This window comes from Brachionichthys hirsutus, chromosome 6 (genome assembly GCF_040956055.1).
Source record: "Brachionichthys hirsutus isolate HB-005 chromosome 6, CSIRO-AGI_Bhir_v1, whole genome shotgun sequence".
NCBI lineage: Eukaryota > Metazoa > Chordata > Actinopteri > Lophiiformes > Brachionichthyidae > Brachionichthys > Brachionichthys hirsutus.
Window position 1 is genome coordinate 4,807,022 of NC_090902.1, and position 19,982 is coordinate 4,827,003.

General features: G+C 42.0%; 1 protein-coding gene across 1 annotated transcript in view; it reads left to right on the forward strand.

Annotated features, from left to right (window-relative positions):
* The window catches only part of tnmd (tenomodulin), a 38,693-nt gene that overhangs the window by 17,381 nt on the left and 1,330 nt on the right, over nt 1-19,982 (forward strand). The window contains exons 3-7 of the mRNA XM_068740155.1: nt 6,123-6,263; nt 10,127-10,234; nt 15,596-15,755; nt 15,824-15,832; nt 16,781-16,875. Of these exons, the coding sequence (XP_068596256.1) occupies nt 6,123-6,263; nt 10,127-10,234; nt 15,596-15,755; nt 15,824-15,832; nt 16,781-16,875 (513 nt within the window). The remainder of the gene's footprint in view (nt 1-6,122; nt 6,264-10,126; nt 10,235-15,595; nt 15,756-15,823; nt 15,833-16,780; nt 16,876-19,982) is intronic.

Sequence of the window (19,982 nt, forward strand, 5' to 3'; positions counted from 1 at the left end):
TGCCATTAACCCATCTCTCTCACATCAACGGCTGCCTCCTCCATAGACGTACAGATGCAAAACCTCACTCTCCCACTGCAGACAGATGCCCCCCCCCCCACACACACACACACACACACAGACAGACACACACACCAACTGTGAACCGCTCACCTGTTACAACATCTACAGTGTGTGACCTTTGCCTAATGCCTACGGGTGCCACACCAGCGCACAAACAACCCTCAGGTCCGGCTGTGCCTGCCACTTCTCATTCACTCCACTCAATGCGAGTCTGTGTATGGAACCATACTTGGAGGTTGTTAAGAACCACTTCAAAGGCGATGCCAGAACACAGGAAATAAGCAAGGCATTGCCTGTTAAGGGTTCGGTGCAGATCGCCTTGAACTCCTGAGCTTAAATGACTCCATCGCTACGAGGGTCAGAATTGCTTATCTCATATTGCATGTAGAATAGATGCATATCGCAATGATGAGAGGGGACCAGCCATCGCATCGGCCTCGGACCCAGCAGAAGATATTTTGGGTAATAATGAAACGTTTTGGTTTGACGTTAGTGTTTGTTAGGTAATCAATGGGCGTTTCGGAATGGCGCCCGGTTTCTTTGCTATGTGCTCTTGTCTTACAACCTAAAGAGCGCGTGGGTGAAATGAATGGGATGTAGGGCAGAGGTTTGCAGGCTTAAAGCATGGACATGCAGTCTGGCTGGTGCAAGGCAGGAAGCCATTTCAGTGCACAGGGAAAAAGGAGGAATACAGAAACAACAAGGTGACGACAAATCCAAGGGGTGTGAGTATGTGAAACAGCATCTGACCCGACAATCTCCAGAGGAAGGAGTAAATTACTGGGATTTCTGCGCTGCGGGTTGAGCTGTGAGAGGGAGAGGTCAGGTGTGTTGTCGATCTGGAGTCGGGACAGCATGTCGGGGAAACCGTGCAATCAGGACTTTGTTCTTTGTTATGACAACTTGGTTTTGATATGAGACCATTGGCATATGGTTGTGAATATTTACAGTGAGTTCAATGACAGCAGCACTTTGTGTCGTTTAAACGCACTACAAAAGAATCATTGGGGATACGTATCTGCTGGTGTCACGCTGGCCTCCATCAGTGTCTGAGGCCATGTTCAGCCCCGCCGACTGCAATCTTTGGACTATTTGATTCCTCATATTGACGTGTTTCTGGTGAAAATGAGAAGCAGGCAGGGACTTGTTGCAGATATTGATTGACATTTACAGTTTGGCTCTGAATGTTTCTATTAGCTGTTGAAATGTAAGTTATTAAAAATCAAGCTAAGAGTAGGGATTCTATTCTCAGATATTTGACATAAAAAGGTGGCGATATACTTACCAGGAGGTGGTGAAGACTGAGACAGAGCTGAAATAAGAGACTATTGCCTTTTAAACTTTAAAATCATTTTGAGGCAGAGTCATTTCAAAACTAGGACAGCACTCAGTTGCTTGCATACTTTGGACTGATTGGCCAGCTGGTAAAAATTTAACTTTGTGTAAATGTGTCTTACAGCTCCTGTCAATCTACAGATAGGACTATTGTAGATGAGTAAAAAAAAATTAAAAATCCAAGCTAATTTAATTCATTGCTATGACACAACCTCAATAAAGATCCCCCAACAGAGTCGCCAGAGTTACTTCATTTTGCAGCTGGAGAATCAGGAATAATCGCTTTATTTGTTTTTATTTATTTTTTCCTGGGACTAAAAGAGCCTAGAAAACAATGTTGACTTGATGGGAGGTCGAAATGACAATCCTGCCTCACTACATCATTAATTATCTGCTGAGACAAACTGATGAATTGACAGCGGACCTGGGCCCTCTCGTTTCACACATTTGAGCAGCACACCTGTGTGTGATAGCTGTAATCAATCTAAAAATCGGAAGCTAAAGAAGCGGTTTCCAGGAGTGTCGGGATGAGACGGACATTTCTTCTTTAGTGAGGCTAGTTAAAAAACATCAAAAGAAGACGACTTGTGTAATTAAAAAAGGCGCACGCAAAATCACTTTGGTCGACTCAAAGTCGGAATCCTGGAAACCCGCCTGCCTCGGGGTTTTGGCAAGGAAAAGGAAAGTGAAAGAAAATCATGGATCCACCCTTTTATTCTGAGCTAATTCAAAATTCTACACTTCCCCCTTTGGGACAATCCCCACGCTTCCAGCCAATTTCAAGGTGTTCCATCAATTGATTTACGCATAACTGAAGAAACTGTCAAAAATGCCACATCTTACAACTTTCAAAATATATTATTTTTATTCCTGGATCCACCCCTTCAATTTGAATCCACGCCAAATTTTCAAGGTTTCTTCCCCACCGAACGGCATAGAAATCTGTTATGTAGCTTCTTTTCATCCCGCTAACAGACAAACAAAGGGAACCGATCCGTGAACCTCCTCGGGAAGGTAATAAAGACAATTTGATATACAACAAAGCCTTTTAGAGTTTAGTGCACTAGTTTACTGTCAGGAAAAGAATCTCCTAACAAGTCTTATGTGTGTTTCACAGCTTGATGCATCTTCTTCCTGTGTTCCATACAGCTTCTCTAAAACGCATTAATGAGCTTCACTGTGCACTGGCTGACATGTTCCTTCGTTACCATGAATGACACAGTTTAGTTTCAACCACACAAGCCTTCCTGCTGCCACAAATACTCACTAGGGCACCAAAAGCAGATAAAATAGTCTCCGGCAAATCCACCATTTGCTTCTGTTAAAGAAGCATTTGCTAAACAGTCCCATAACATGGGAGCTTTACTGTAATGACACACGTCCGATGCTTTTCAGAGCCGGGTTTGTCTCAAAAATATCGAGAGAAACAAATCAGCTTTGTCGGGTGTCGTCTCGCGGCGATAATGTGCATACAGCGAGGAAGAGAGTCCAGTCAGCTTAGATTAAAACACAAGAAAAGCAGATTTAAAGTGTTAAATAAACTAGTATGTCCCTGCATTGGAAGCTGGAATCCATATCCAGCATATGTCGACCAATCTGCAGGGGAGATTGTCTTGTAGTTTATATTCAATCCTGCTAACAGCTGGTGAAACATTTCCTCTTGTGCAAAGGTAATAGATTATGCACTGTTTGGTGAAACATTTGTCCTCCAAAAAATGTAATTGTTTTTATAGCTTTGTGTGCCCCACCCCCACCCCCCAATAAAACATTTTAGGTATAAGTTTAACAAGGATCAACGTGACAAGTGCCTGATTGTTCTGGCAAGTAGATTTTGTTACTATTTGGTGAATTTTTTTAATGATCTTCTCACTGCAGCTTTAATGTCACAGTCTTTAAGAGTTTTAAATGCATTAGAAGTCACGTCAAAGCCTTTGTGTAGACTGAGGGTGTGTCATATGTCTATTGTGTTCTTCTTCGGTGCCATAGGATAGCTTATTAACATCATTGTACTGTGTATCTTTAACATTTTGCAGCAAACTAACGGATTGTGTAGATTACCGTTTGAGATGCTACAAGTCCTCTTTGAATCTCCCATTGCTTACAAATATCCAAATGAAATAAGAACAACCCCCCATTATAATGATCATCGACATCACAATGAGGGAGAAATATGCTAAAATCTCACACTTACTGCAGCATGAATCGCACTGCAAGTTTGTCAGCGTAGAGAAGCATCAAAAGGCCATACACAAGCTACTCGTTTCTATTTTCAGAAGGCCAATTACAGTGCACAGCGGCAGCTTCGGATATTGAACCGGTTGAAGTCAAACTGTTGTAATGCATTATTATCTATTTCAGCCTGGGATGATGGGGAGATTCTCACTGCTGGATTTTCATCAAAAGTGATGTCCTGCTGAAAACGTAATTCAGTGTTTTAGCACAAATCAATAAACCTCCAGAATCTATTAACCCCCCCCCATTCCACCTTTATGTTAATATAAAAGAAGCCCTCTAATAAAACTTTAATTCACCGCACAGACTTTGAGATTGTTTAATAGCTCAGATTTTAGCCATAATTGCTCAATTGACACTTACATTTAAAGTCCATCTTAATTTGGTTTTCCCGTGACTATTTTAAGTTCTTCTTCTCTTTTGAGCCAAGCCTGCTGTGACCCATGTTAATGCAGATTTATAGGCTGGAGCCATTCTAACAGTATTCGTCTATTGGATCCCATTTGATCATTATCACTCTGTTCTCTCTCTCTCGCAAAGTCATTTCTGTGCATGACGCGCTGAATTGAAATGAATGCTGAGGATAAGCAAGAGCCAAACATGGTAAATACTGATAATGTGAAAGGGCATAAAGTGAAAGCTAATTTTGTGTTGGACCCTGAGAAGACATTCAGATGTTTCTGATGAGGGATGTAAATCATGATGGACTCCCGTCCCCGTGTATTCATTAATCATGCGTCTCATTGGCAAGGCTCTGATTTGGTACTGAGGCAGATGGAGATGAACTCAGCAATATATTTCCCATCATAACACAAACCTCACATAAATATTAATAGTATCTTTTCAGCTGGGGGCATGAATCATTTTTCACGCGGGGAATTTTAAGAGCTATCCGTACATGTCCGAAAAACGGTACATTCGCCAGCAGATGTGATAAACATCACTGCTTTAAGGCGAGAGAAGAAGAAGAAGAAGAAGAAAAGGATTTACGGCTCAGGAGATTCCAAAGCTCTTTATTTAATTACTTCACACACCTTCTATCAATATTATAATAACAGTAATATTTCTCACTACTGCAGCTTGTCAAGCCAAATATTTTAGTTGCACAACCATCATTGATGGGAGTTTGTAAATGCATTGGTTTGTGCTGCTAGCATGTTATTCTCCAGATGCCCTGTGATCAATGTGGCTGCAGTGAGGCTTCATTTTCTATATTAATAATACGTCTGACTTAATGTTGAGGGGGTTTCTTGCAGAGGCAAAGCCATCGGTGATTATCATGCAACTCTTCAGTTCCCCTCAGTCCCATGAAGCATTTTAGCATCTCTCAGTATGTTGGTTCAACAACTTTATCTGTTTCGGTGCAAAACGTAGCTTCAACTGCAATGGGGAAGGAGAAGAAACGCATACGGAGTCCACCCCGGACATGTGGATACCTCAACTGGGCCTTTGTTAAAGCCACCGGGAGACCCAAGACAGACCACCGAGAGGGGCAGGAGGAAAGGCGTGAACTGCTCAAGTCACTCAGATGATCAGCATCATCGTCACACGGTTTCTCCAGCCTTGCAGAGACGGTTTTTCTCGATGGTGAAACTGTCGCCTTCAACAAAGTAATGGGAGGCATGTCTTTATGGTGGCTGCAAACAGCCTGTAGGTGAATTAAAAGTTTTACTGAGTTACCACCAGACATGGCAAAACAATAATAATGTATATTGAATGATTTTAATTTAACAAAGGACTATTTCACTCTTCAAAAAAAAAAAAAATGCCTGTCCCTTCTTCCACCATAATCAAGAACGAACGGGGAGCCTGGGATCATAGCAACAAAACAAAACGTATGGCTTTCTCTTTGCTTCCATCGCTTGTGGATTTTTACTTCGATCTCAGGGAAACAGGAGTTCGGAGAGAGAAAAGGAGCCACTACAACTTGTGTTGCTGCCAAGAGGCCGAGAAAGAAATCAACACAGTTCTTAACACTGATTTGTGTTTTCATCCAGAAACAAATGACTTCTGGATCAAATTGCCTTTGTTTCGATTTGAGCCGCAGTTGTTATGTAAGTTTTTCATTAAATTCAGAGGAGAGTGTGATTCAACAGTTCTTGTTGCTGTCAGTTCAGCCTTTTTTTTTTCTCCCTGCTGCTTTCCTTGTGGGTCTGACTCGAGAGGAGGACTCGCCCATTCTTCAAAGTTACTACAGTTTTAGGGGTTTTTTTTCAACTCCGGAAAACAGCTGCCAGCACTAACTATGTGAAATTCTAGAGGGAGGGGGATTGAGGATGTGGGCAACTATGCACTGCACTGCAGGCTATTCTCATATTCAGCGCAAAGTTCTTAGATGATGAAAAATTATGGCTGTCATTTTCAGGAGGCACTGCTTTCGCTGACCTTTCTCAATAGTTTGGCACAAAACGATGATATAGCCTATAAAGAACACACACTGTCTCGATGATCTATTCTATTCTATTCTGAAAGGTTGTTTTGTGTCATTGAAGGTTTATGACCATCGGTACAAAGCCGTCTTGGACGGTGTCGAGACAGAAAGTGTGATGGAGATTGACCCGGGTCAGCGCACTGAGATCTTCAGAATGGGAAATGGTAGCAAAGAAATTCTTGAGGTGCACGACTTCAAAAATGTGAGTACAAGGTTAAACGAGTTCTTGCAAGTCACTTTTCTTTTACTGAAATCCCGGCATCGCAATTGTGTCCCCTCTTCACCTGAGAAAGTACGGTAATGTAATGTTCGCATCGTGTCTCTCTTAAACAGCCAGTTGACTAAATTTATTCTTTGTTGAAATCATTTTTCCTCCTGCAGTATTATTTCTGCTCTTCCATCAGAAAGCTCCTGAAGCATCTGGGAATCAAATTTATGGAAATTATGCTCAGTGAGGTGTGCGCATTGGATCAAAAAGGCCCACATAATCAGAAGTTTTATTCTGAACATTTGTGCTGCATGCACATTATCAAGGCAAAGATTATACAACAGGATCTGTATATGTGGCCAAAAACTACCCAATGCAAGATGGAAAATGTTTGTCCATGTACTCAAATGCCAAACATTATGCGGAATGGCATTGGGGTTTGTTTGTTTTATTACATTTTTAATATATAACTTAAATTGTGAACATTTCCCAGATATAATCCTCAGTAATCTTGTAAGAAAGTGTTGGATTCAGTCGAAGAATCAAACAGGAACAAAACTTAGTTCTGGTTAGAGTTACACAAAATAATTAAACATTTGAGTCCTATATTCTGTGACAAACTGTTGCAGCGAAGAGAGGGAGATCAACTAAAAAGTGCAGAGGCAAACATAATTAAGTAGCCCATCTATCTACCGGTACATGCTTTTGTTTCTCACACCCCTTTGAACTACAATTTTGTCTCCACCAGAACTCATTAACTCGCCTTTCATTCCCAACTCGTGCTTGAGTGTGCAGGAGGTTACACCTGCTGCACACTGGAAAGGGGAGCATGCTGCTCCGCTGGGTAATGAATGCTTTTATTCTCCATCCGCCCCCATTATCGACTGTGAAATGTTTGGCAGCAAGGCTGAATGTAACAGGATACAACTCATCCAAAAACAAATACCTGCATTGAGTTTTTATTGTTTGTGTTAAAATGCTCTTTGTAAACCTAAAATACCTTATCCAAGCACAGCACCCAGAAAAACTCTTCCCTTTGCTGTCAATCCTCTTTCTTTCTGTCTCCCTTACCACATCCCGGATGTTTGCGCACAATTTGGTGGGTGGGTGTAGCCAACATAATCAAACGCATGCATGCATGTTCCACTTCCTGTTACTGGAGGGCAGTCCCTGAGGAAGTGGGTTTGATTCCGCGCTCTGCCATAGAAGACAAAGACGCAAGAGAGTGATCAGAGTAATCAAAACCTCATTGTGTGGGTTACAGTTATTTATTCTAAGTTGTACATTGTGTGCTGAAATTCTACTAGACTTTTTAATGGATAAAAGGGTTGTTTTAACTTAATGAAATGACCAAACCCACGACTAAAACAGTCTTCATTAAGCCTCAGGGCTTGTTGAGGAATGGAAAATAAAGGGATTATGGTACCAGGATTGTGGAAAATATACTAAATCAATCCATTATTGTTTCCATTTGTGTTTTGTTGTTGTTTTACAAATTTAGACAAATGAGAGGGGAAAAACCAGGAGAAACAGAGTAAACTCATAATAAATATTCTTTGCAAGGGAACAAAACCGCATACAAGACAATTGACCTTAAATTGCTCTAAAACTGTGATTCAATAAAATGACAAACTGCTTTGCGTACACAAATCAGTGTACGACTTCAAACCGTACAACAACTGAGCTGTAGTGATGTTTTACTGAGCTTTGTTGTTCATGTTTGCATAAAACTGGAAAGAGGATTCAAGATAATATAATAAATAATTAATTGTATGAATAATACTAAGGATGTTAAAGATAACCTGCTGCAAAAAAATGAATAATGTTTTTTTAAATGTCAAATCGCCATAATATTAAAGTAGATTACCTGAATTCAAATTTGTGCATAAATACATTTACTGCTTTAATTTTTGAGTATACGTTTTGTATCAATCAAACAAATTCAAATAAGCAAAAGCATTCGAAGGTTCAGCAGCAAGACGCCTAAATTTCCCAGATTCTAGCAGAGCAAGATAAACAACCAAATTAATATTTAATTCTACTCCCACTAGATTCCATTCAGAATCCTGTTGCTACATTATAACATGGTATGTTTATGCCTGTTATGTATTAGTGGGGACTTTGCCGCACCTTCTCATTGTGGCTAATCCTTCAAAAAGACATAGCATTAGTTTTGGTTAAAAGAAAAAAGGTACATTTGCATTCAGAATTGGAGTTTGAATGTAAAGCTATTCATCAATATAAGACTAATACAAATTAGTTTCAAATTACAAAGAAAAATGCTCAATGTTTAGAAGGGAAATTAATCAGTTTGCACTTTATATTGCAGTTAATTATTGCAAGAAATAGAATACTGTAGAAATATTTTAACATGTTAACAACAACAAAAAGCCAGTGGGTTCAGGGATGTAAAAACAATGTCTGTAAATGTACAGTTTGGGATGAAATAAAACAAACAGAAAAATATGTTATAAAACAACTTCACAGTCATTGTGGCTTAAACTTATAAACTCCATGATTTATAAATGTTCCCTTTAATAAATTACACTGATAATATCAACACTGGGTGATATTACTTACTGCTTTTCATTAATGGTGCAGACATTTGCTTTCTCTTGCACATGGATGTTATAAGTGAATAGTGTAACATTGTCTATTAAAATGACATCACTATTCCATTTCTCATCCCAGTGTTTCATGTCACTCCTCATTTTCTGACTGAGCAACCCCAGCAATCATTGCGTCTCATCACAACATTACCCTCTCCTCTCCTGCTGCAGTTCGCCAATTCATTGGACCCAAATTAAACCCGAGACTCATCACAATAAAGCTTGGCATATTATGCTTTGTGCGTGAGACTATTACTGTCCCATCCTTTTTCCACGCAGGCGAAATTGCATGCGGTAGATTATGGCAGGCTTCACTTTGTATCTTGTCGGGTCTCGTCTGGGATCTGTTTTCCAGAGTGGCAGCGCCGCCAAACATGTGGAAGCAGCATCCACATGGTCAAATAGACTGATCCAGAGGCAATGTCACAGCAATCACAGTGTTACTGTAATTAAATTTAGATTGAATCAAGTACCATTTTCATGCTGCCGCTCGTACAATTTTCAGTTGATACCATTTTAACGCAGCCGTGGCAGATGTGGATCCTGACGTCTGCTCTAATGCAGTCTGCTGAATGAGCCGCTCTTCTCTGCAGAAAAGAAAATTGGGTACAATCTGATCTCCTGAAAGTCTTACAGAGTTATTGCGGCTGAATGTGTTAGATTAACGTAGAATAATGGCGAGAGAAAATTAACAGATCTTTCATGCCTATTGAGGCTGTGTGTCAGACTGAATGGAGGAGTCCACACAGAAGAGGATCATCAGTGGCGCTGAAGAGAGCGACTCCACACTTGACTGGGCAGATTACGAGAGTGACAGGGACCTATGACTTTCTAATTCAATAGGGGCACTCTCTGTAGAAAACACTTCATTCTCAACAATGTCACTTGGCTCTCATGTGAGCTGTATCCTGCTGTAAGGTATTATAAAGTCACAATGGAACGCCACCTTCTTTTTTCCCCCCTTCTATTCAGCTTGAAAGCAAGAGCTGTGTTGCAAAAACCGCGCCGTCACCAGTTTGAAGCCATGCTAAGAGGAAGAGATCAAAACACATCTCATTAACACACATTAGATTTTAACTTCTTTGACTTTTTTTTTTTTTTTAATGCTTTGATTACCAGCAGAAACCTGTGTTTTAAAATGATTGCTCCGCGTGTTTACGGGACATTCACATCACAGAGAGCTGCTGAATTTCTGAGAGTCCTTTCCTTTTGCTTTTTTTTAGTTTTTGTTTTTTGCTTTTTTCAAAGGGAATCACTGGGATCCGGTTTGCCGAACATCAGAGGTGCTACATCAGGACTCAAACCAGGAAACTACCACCAGTGGCAGAGGTGGAGGCTGAAGAGACTGAGTTCCTGGTATGCATCCTCCCTCGGCTGTCTGTAGTTCAGGCTCTCTGTAGTTCTACGGAGGCTGTCATGCATATTCTAGGGAGATAACCAGAGTTGTGTGAGCACCACGCAAATCCTCCGTCTGTCCATCTCATCCTACCCCCCCACCCCTTTCTCTGAAGAATTAGCTGGGGTTTCTGGTGCTTGTGAAACTGTCAGAAAGCTGCCCACAAATCCATCGCCTCTTTGTGGTTCACATCAAATGTGTTTTCCGTCAATCTTGAGCCAATATTAATTTTTAATCATCTCCTCCAAACGCTCTATCCAAATAGCCTGAAGGAAGAAGGGTGTGGGAGAGGTCTTAGTGAGAGGTAAGGCATTAAAATTTTATTTTTAAAAGATGATTTCTTTGTAAAATTCACTAGGATCCTTCCTCTTGAGTATGAGCATCCCATTTTTTCCCCCCCTTAGAGTTGTGTCTGAACTCCCGCGAAAGGAATGGAAGAGATTCAATCAATCAAAATTCCCAATTTTTCAATGTCACAGTGCAATTCACTGAGTGGACTGTATGTTCAAAGAGAAAATCCCTCTTTCAAATGTCTCTTCCGCTTGCACGCTCTCATTTACATTTCACATTGTAGCTGGGAAAAAGTACTGTAGCTGGCAAATATCTGACGCTCACTACTCACAGCTTCATTTTGAAAACAGCATAAGCCAATTGTCGGCCTCAGCAAAGCCCAGACAGTCTTAACTTTAAGAACACAAGCTGTTATGCCCAAAAACCAAACATGTTGTTTTTTCCCTCTCATCCTCATAGCGTCTGATCCAGTTTAGCACATGCTAATTGCCAAGGAGCCACCATATGCCTGAGCAATTTCCATCTTCTTTCGTGCACTGTGGCACCTAATAGGCTTAATTCACAGCTCCAAAGTGAATATTCTATGGCCGCGAAACTTGCGAGGGCTTTTACTCGTTGTGGAAGCCTTTATTTTGACTACCAAGAGTATAGTGCATGGTTACGTGCATCAATTTCTATTAAATAAGAATAAAAGAGTTGCCTTTCAACTAGAGTTTCAGTTGTGGATTGAATTTTGAAGCCGTCTTCATACTCTGTCATAGAAATTGCATTCATATTCTTCTTATTTATTATCTTAAACCCCCGTCCAATCAGACAGATGTTGTTTTTTTAACTTACGTCATGTAATTTACATAACTAATCATACCTATATCCACATACGTTAGTTTCATAAGTAATTTCATTCTTTCCTCAAACCCATCCTCTCATTTATTTTTTGTTGTTATTGTTCTTGCTTAAAATAAAGTCAACTGTGAACATTTCACAATGTTAGTAAAAGCCGAAAGTATACATAATGTCATAGCATCATGCTGAATACATGTCAACACGTTTTATTTTGAAGGTGAGGGTTGGCTAAGCATCTCTGTTTGAGGCTTATGGCCTCTGACCAAGCTACTGTATTTGACAAATTGGGGGGTGGGAGTGTGTTGAATTCCACTCTTATTCCTTTATGGTAATTTGATGCTGCCGCCATCAGCTTAGTTTAAACTAAAGATTTTAAACGGAGGAAAGCAGCTCAATCTCATTTCCTGCAAACTCAACAAATGCTTTCTGTAAGCACCTCAAACTGTACAATATTATGCATTTAACTACCGGTAGTCTATGTAAAATACAATTTAAAAACTGAATCTACAAAGGCACCTTATCTTCCTAGTGTGTTTATTATGTCTATGTAGCTAAATAGGTCTGGCCCAGTGATGAGCAACGCAACCCACTTATGCTTGGCCCAAATACAGCAATGGATTGTGGGTCCAACAATATTTCATGATCATAGAGGATCCTAAATAAATTCTGACTCTATATGTTAGACTTAGAAATTCAACAAATTACTTTGGAACTGGAAAATGAGAATGTCTGGTTCCTTATAAAAACATAAAAATTAAACGAAACTGGTTCCAAAACTCGACAAATTTGTAATCATGACTAAACTGAAAAAAGACATTTCTGGTGTGCTCTGGAACTTCTATGTTTCTGCTGCCACAATGTTCCCACCCTCTGGAAGATGAATTTAATTAGAGCTGTGCATAATGCCATCATCTGCTGATAAACAATAGTGTGGGTTAGACAGCTCTAGAGGATATCTTTTAATGCAAGAAGAGTAGATATCACAATAGAAACACAGCTTTTATGGCCCAGCTCTTGTGGGGAAAGAAACATTTTTTCTTTTAAGGTGTTGGACAAAATGACTTCTAAAATTACTCTTTATTAGATAAATTTGTAGACAAGCAAAAGCAACTAAATGAGTTGGAAACTAAAGAACAAATGAAGCAAATTAAGTGTTTGCAAGTTGCAGAGGCAAGCTGTGAATGCTATTAGCTGCACGAAACAACAGAAAGGGAAAGTTCTTTAGTTCTCGATCCCCAAGCTGCATCCACTTGATTCAAGAAGCTGACTTGGTGCCACCCCAGTAAGGGGTCTGCTCCTGATCAGAAGTGGAAGGATCAAGAAGCGCCTCCCGGGCCACGGGGACCAAGTTGTCCGGATAAAAGAAGAGCTTCAACAAAAATAATTAGCCATTCAAAGGGCATGTTTAGGTAATAACCAGCAACCTTGACTTGACCTCAGCCAGATTCGTCCTCACATCAGACGGTGTGAGAACCCACCCGAGTGCGACCCAAGGGATGATCAGCTCTGGTTTCCTTCCCCTCACGCTGTGACACAAATGAAGCGCACAGGGGTTAAAGCCAACCCATAATGGTTCCTAGTTTAACCAGCCCCAGGCTTTTAGCAGAGAGGGCTCGGAGCAGAATGTGTCAGGTTTTCAGAGTCGAGCTAAAAACAATGGCAAAAATGGTGGGAAAACTGCAAGCAGCTGATAAGGAAATGCGGCCCCTGCGAGGGAGAACTAGGTGACAAACATGAATTATTTGCCAGGATTTTTTCCCTTCCCTTTTCAATTTATTTTCTCAATGAAAGGTCTAAGGAGTAATCCCTCAGCTTCATTCTGGTTCTCCCAGTCTGACACGGAAACCACCAGCTGCCTCCCTCACATCCCTTAACATTGTCAAAGGATGCTTCTTGCTCCATTAAACGGCCACTTAATATGGATGCCAAAAGCTCACCTCAAAACCTCCCACTCGGACAAATGCAAACCTAAAAAAAACAGTGCACCGAAGAAGGATAGGACTGCAGCAAAGTCCTGCACGCACACAGCACAGTTTGTTTTCTCTCAAATTCATGTTTGTCAAAGCGAAGTAGCAACGACTGGTTCTTTTAGTGAAAGTGTGAGTCTGGTGAGCTAACCGCTAATTACCTCAGCTTCTTCCTCTTTCTAGCCAAGACTGGCGCTCTATGAACAACGTGCTAGCAGAGTTCATTCAAAAGATGCATTTGCTCAACCAACTGTCTGCTAGCCCAATTTTGCAGAGCACTTCCACAACTACAAGCTTCCTCCTCTATTTATGATCAAGCCGTTCGCTGAAAGGTCAGCATCGGCGCCGTCAAGACGGGTCGCTATTTGTCAGTGGTACGAATTTGCATGTCAAAGTTCAACTAAAATTCCTAGCCTGGTTCACTGCATAATATCACCACCATTGCCTTTGTTGTACACATGTGAAAACACTTGGGTATTGTGTGTGTGTGTGTGTGGAGGGGGGGGGGGGTCATTGTTGAGCTCTGGCAAACATAGTACCACTATAAACCATGCGTCATGTAGACAGTGTTTCCCCCATTGGGACGCATTGGCAGACAAAAGCAAATTCATTAACTGCAGCACAAGTGATGTATAATTAGGTTATGCACTGAAGGCGGAAATAATACATATACCAGGACAAAGCTGCACAATACAAATTAACATCATTCCCAAGGTCCAATACTTCAACAACAACAAATGTGCTTGTGTTGTAATAATCTACAGTTTGTCAATGGAAAAATGGAACAGTCTCTCAAAAGTGTGCGTGTGTGTAAACGGGAAGACTGCAATCAACCGGCATTTAGAAAGCCCTGCCCCATGTTAAAATGATGACCTTTACCACTCCCCTCAGGCTCCGTCTTATTAGTTATTATTGCAGTTGTTTCTCAACTGTGAAGTCAAACAGCCCCCCCGTCCTGACCTCCATTTACTTTCCAGAGAAGACTCACTCGGCTTCAGCGGTTGAGAGCTCCAATTAGAGAGGGCTGTTTGTGTTTCTCCAGTTTGATTTTAATTTCTGCAGCCACAGGAACTGCATCAGCTCGATGTCAGACCAAACCTTCCGTCCAGACCAACGCAAGCTCACTGCGCCGGTCCTCTGAGTCGTCATTAGTTTCCTGACCCGCCCGCATTTTTTAAAAAAATGGCGAGGCAGGGGAGGAGATGTGTCAAAAGCTTGAGAAAGATGCCTCCCGTTCCACAAACGCAATCTGTGTGACAGTGTGCTAAAGTTTTGCTTCCCTTCTCTGCAGGTTTTAAATGTGTTCTGAGATGACAAACAGGAACCAGCATGGAATCTGAAATGCTAATTCAAGCAAGAGTGACAGGGGGGGTGCACATGAGAGAGGGGGCGCAACCCGTAATAAATGATTCCTGCTCCTTCTATAGCCCGAGGACTACTACGTCGAGCATAACTAATGTGCAATTAAGCTTTATACTGGGAGAAAATCACCTTGTAAAAACATTTGTCAAGTGAACAGTTTTTCTGTTCTGGGCTGCTAATTAACAAGGGAATGGGGGGGTGGGGGGGGGGGGGTATTTGTGTGTTTATTTACATATACATGAAGAAAATAAATATCTCTGCTGTTAGAGGCAAGCATAGCTAACCCCCCCCCCCCACCCACCCCCCCCCCCACCCCCGTCATATGTCTCCATTACAAAACACTGACAAGTAATCTCTATCATTAAGCAATAATAGTTTACTTTACAGCTCATGAACTACAGTATCAACAAATTAAGCCCACTGATAGTGCTGGGTGACAAGCGAAGCGTTGTGGTGGTGGTGGTGTAAGGGGGGGGTGGGAGCGTGCAAGGCTTTATTGTGTCTGTCACATTAAACGATATTGCAGCCACGCTCAGAGTAATGAAGACCACTTCTAAAGTCATTTAAAAGTCAAAGCATCACTGTCTGTGAATTCCAATGACGCATCATAGAAAGAGCATGCCGGAGGCTTGAGAAGAGGGTGAGGGGGAGTCAGGATAGTGGGAGTCAGGAGTCAGGAAGCTGCCGCCCTCTCAGCGGACAGAAAGGTGATAGATAAAAACGTCCAGCCTGGAGGGAGGAGAGAGTGCAAACGCAAGACAGTACTTTGTGCAGGGCTTTAACATATTTGTAAGTTTTGACATGCAGAATGTGTGTGTGTGTGTGTGTGTGTGTCGTCTGTATGGTGTTTTATAACAGGGTGATGAGACAGAAGCCACGGATATGAGGGTGGATGACTCCCAAGTGTGGGTTCCTGCCGAGGAGCCTATCGTTAACTCTGCATTCCTCTTTGGCTCCAAGATCTGGGAGATTTGCCAGGAGCTGCCCATCCACTGGATCCATCCCTCCCTTCTGGGTGGTGAGAGCAAGGGGCATCTCTGCCTCTAAACATAGGCTATTAACTCTCCCGCTGGAGGGCATTCCTAGAGGCCAGATGTGTGCCCGAGAGCCAGACAGACTTCCAGAGCTACTCTCTGAGTTGCATTCAAGTAAAAGCACGTTTAGTATCCAACATAAAAGTGCTCGTAATGAGCTGTTCTTGAAATTTTATCACCTGTACATTTCATTGTAGCAACATTTAGGCTTATTTTATATAATGATCATATCATGTTCTGTGCTGCAAAAAAGTATACATTATCTAAATTATGCTAGTAAATTCAGCCCTAAAATAAAACGCAATTCAGAAGTCGAATTTCTTTTTTTCATTTTACCATATCTCAGCGTCTGTGTAGATGCAACAGACACACACACACACACACACAACAACATTGATGCGCGACAGAAAAAACCAATATGGCTTTCAAATAAGGTAGATTCAAGGGAGCACACCGACACACTGTTTATCAAATCAGGAGTAATAAAAGTGACAAACAAAATTTAATTCTAGCAATCTGAAAGTTTTAAAAAAGAGTGATATTTCCATCTGCAATGAAGCAATTAGTAAGAACTTACTTTATTTTCTATTACTTTTTATCATCTGGAGATGTGATTGTTTTGGAAGGGATATTTCTCAAAAGGATGCAGGTTTTACCAATTAGTATCTTTTCAAAATTGTCTTTATTACAACAACAACAACAACAACGGCGGCAGCGCCACAGTTTGACAGGCACGTTAAAAAGATGATGATGATGATGAATTCCAGCATATTTCTATTGAATGTTAGTACATTTGCCTTGTCTTCAGAAAGAGACTAAAAAGTATTTCTCATTGCCATCTTGCACTTGGATTGCTATTGGATGTGTGCAAGCCAGTCCTCTCTTGTGAAGTAAATAACATCCCGTTGCAGCGTGTGCGTGCCGAAACGTTAACCCAGGAGCATCAAAGAGTAGAAAAACTGGAATCTAAAGCAAGAATATGATCTCCTTCTTTTCGATATGAAATCAGATGCCGAGGTGGGTGATGTGGATGCGCCTGACACGGAGGTCACGGGCCAGCGTTTCACCCGAGACGTCCTGGACCACCTTCCGGTAAACGACTACGTAAGTGAGCCTCCCCATACAGCAAAGCAACGTCTGCCAGCTCCAGCTCAGCCTCGAGTCTTTCTGCATATAAATTGCTAACTAATTGATGTTAAAACTGACTTTGTGCACTGGAGGACATAGCAACTGCTCTATATATCTGTTTAAGTAAGGAGAGTTCATTGAAGACTCCCCTAATGTCTCCATTAATTGAGAGGAATATCCAGGCTTTCGAAGCCAGCGACTTGTGCCTTACAGCGCCCAGTGGGCCCCCTTCTTCCCCCTCTTCATTCCGAGGCTCCGGAGAGTTCTCCCAAGGTCACTCTCTGCTGCACGGATGAGTCACAGTGTCATTAAGATGTCTTAATTATCAAAACATACAAAAACAAATGGGATGAATAAATAGCATATTTTTTTTGGACTACTTGTGTAAACCCCTAAGCACTAGCCTCAGTTGTTGGGGGAATCGTATAGAGCAGCACTTGGACACACAGCGCAGATGTAAACATATGAAAGGTGGGAAGAAAGTCACGCAACACACATGCGCAGCACTTACAGGCGAGTCGCCACCAAAGCTGGGCTCAAGAGAAATGGCTCCGGCTCCATCTTCTAGTCAGAGCTGTGGGACATGGTAGGGACACATCCAGCGAAATGAGACGTCCTCTGTTGTTGGCATTTATCAGGTCCATCCCAGAAACACCTTCTGCTCGGCTCCTCAATTTCCCATCAGCTTCTCCGCCGTCTTCCTCGTCGTCTGGGACAGGAAATGCGATTGCTATGCAATTAAAACATACCAGGGGATGAAAAACTTGGCGCTTCTTTTGAAGCATTCTACATGTATCAGCCGAGCTACGCGTACCGCTGAAATCCATTCCAGCAGCCACACGGGCTCCGTTTGTGGGTCCGGCGATAACAAAGGCCTTTGTGGCCCAGCAGAGGCCGGGCAGCGGTCTGTAATTGGGGGGGTCTGAACTCTCGATCATTCCAGTGGGACACCCAATGTGTTAGCCAAACCTTTTTTTTATATATATATATATATATGCTTTGTTCAGTACTCATGTAAATGTGCAGTCAGTCAATGATCCACCTCTCTCTCTCTCTCTCTCACACACACACACACACAGCCTCCAACGCATGCTATTTCTCTTTCTACCTACAGCCTTTAATCTATCAGCGAGCCAAGCACATGAAAAGCATCAATTCACTCTTCCTGCATTTCACAGGGCCGCCTTCTCCCGTGTGTCTGTAAAGCGAAGTCATTGTTTGAGTCCTTGTGACGCAGGCTGAGAGACATGCAGTACCGGTATATATAAAGCCGACCTTTTGGCACCGCGGCCGTGCTACACTGCAGCGCATATCAGAGGTGGCCCTTGAGTTTCCGACCTAAATAACCGCCATCTGATAAAGCAATAGGAACAGTGCCACGGTGCTTGACCCAAATAGCAAGGACGGACTTCTCATGAGAATTGACTTCGCACTCGCACACATGTACAAACACATTTGGCGTCTTTTTCAGCCTTTAGTATTGTATGTCAAAATTTCAACAAGCCTTAAAGATCGCTGGAGCGCCGTCAATGGTCGCGGTGGATGACTGCTCAGAAAGGTAACGGAATCCAAAGCAGGAGCTTTTTGTGCCTCGGGAGAAATCTCTACAGGAAACTTAAAGCTCCTTATCGCTTCGGTAAGCCGTCAGAGTTTGCTGACATGCATTGACTATTGCTTTCTTCGATTATTTCCGATTTTGTTGTGGGCGGGCGCGGTGGGATGAGAATCTGGGACCAGGTTAGCATATGTTGCACTGTCCCTGTGCAAAAAAACAACAACAAGTTTTGAATACAAAGTGGGATATAAAACAGAAATGTTATCTCTGCTGCTTGGATCCCAGTGTGAATGTGATGAGCTCTGCTATGAGATTTAATAACACAGCCAGGCGCGCGCTTCAAGCTCATGAAGAGCAGTGATCAGTCTGTGTGAAATAACACCAACAAGTGTGGAGATTAGAGGAGTCACACCTTGATTCATTACATCTTATTGAATGACTGGCACAGTTTTCTACTCTGCAGACTCATTCATATCCAGCGAGTGTGTGTGTGTGTCTGTGAAGAAATCAGATGCAGCAAGGGGTAATGGCTTTTGCTCTTCATTAATGCTGCTTGTTTTTGAGTGACTGCCTCAGATTTCCCAAGGTGAACCAGTCTTATCACGGCAGCGTCCCACTGGAGACGGCAAACTCAAAGCCAGCGTGATTAATATGGGACCCTCCGTTTTAAAAGGATAGCTCTGATTAATTGTCTTTAAGGTACAATGCTGCCGATTGGCTGTTTGTTTTTGATAAAACTCTGGCATCATTTGAATAAAATATTGTCTTCATTTTCGGAGCTGGAGCGCCGGATTTCCTAACATCCCGGTTCGGGCTGCGAGGAGCAGATAAGATTATCATTGGTTCATTGACAGCATTCGTGTCGTTTCCAGAGCAGATTATTGCCTGGAAGCTGATGACCTGAAAGTTGACTGAAACAATAAATCATTGCCTACCTGCACTTGTCATAGTAATAAATCAAACCCAGCTATGCTAGATATCATCTGTCACAGCCTTGCTATGTGTTTTAAGTATGTCTCACGAGTGTGTAATTTGACACAATTTATCATATCTTGCATCAAATGCACGGTGTACTCTTTTGAGAATGGTGACTTTATTGTACAGGATTGTCGTCTGCGAGCTGCTGTACAAAAGAAATCTAACACAATGGGTGTGTTGTGGAACGATCCATACTTAATGCAGCAGGGGACTGGAAGTTGTTCCTGCCGGTCCTGTCCTATTAAATAATTCCCACGCATTATCTGCTCCCAGCATGGGATGTGTTCCGTTCTGCACTATTGCATGTGGCTGAGTCACTGTGAGCGCACTGGAAGAATTACGTTGGTTAGTTCTAAATGTGAAATCACCGACTCTTGGATCCAAACGGCTTTGCGAGACAGCGCCAGATTGTCTCTGGGGGATTCATTTACTTAAAGAGATTGAAATGTGGTCAAATGCATACTGAGGGCAGTTGCTGCTTTGACTTGCGTGGCGAGTTAAGTGGCCCTTCTCAAAAGCCCATTTAGCGTTGCTCTTGATCAAAGGCATG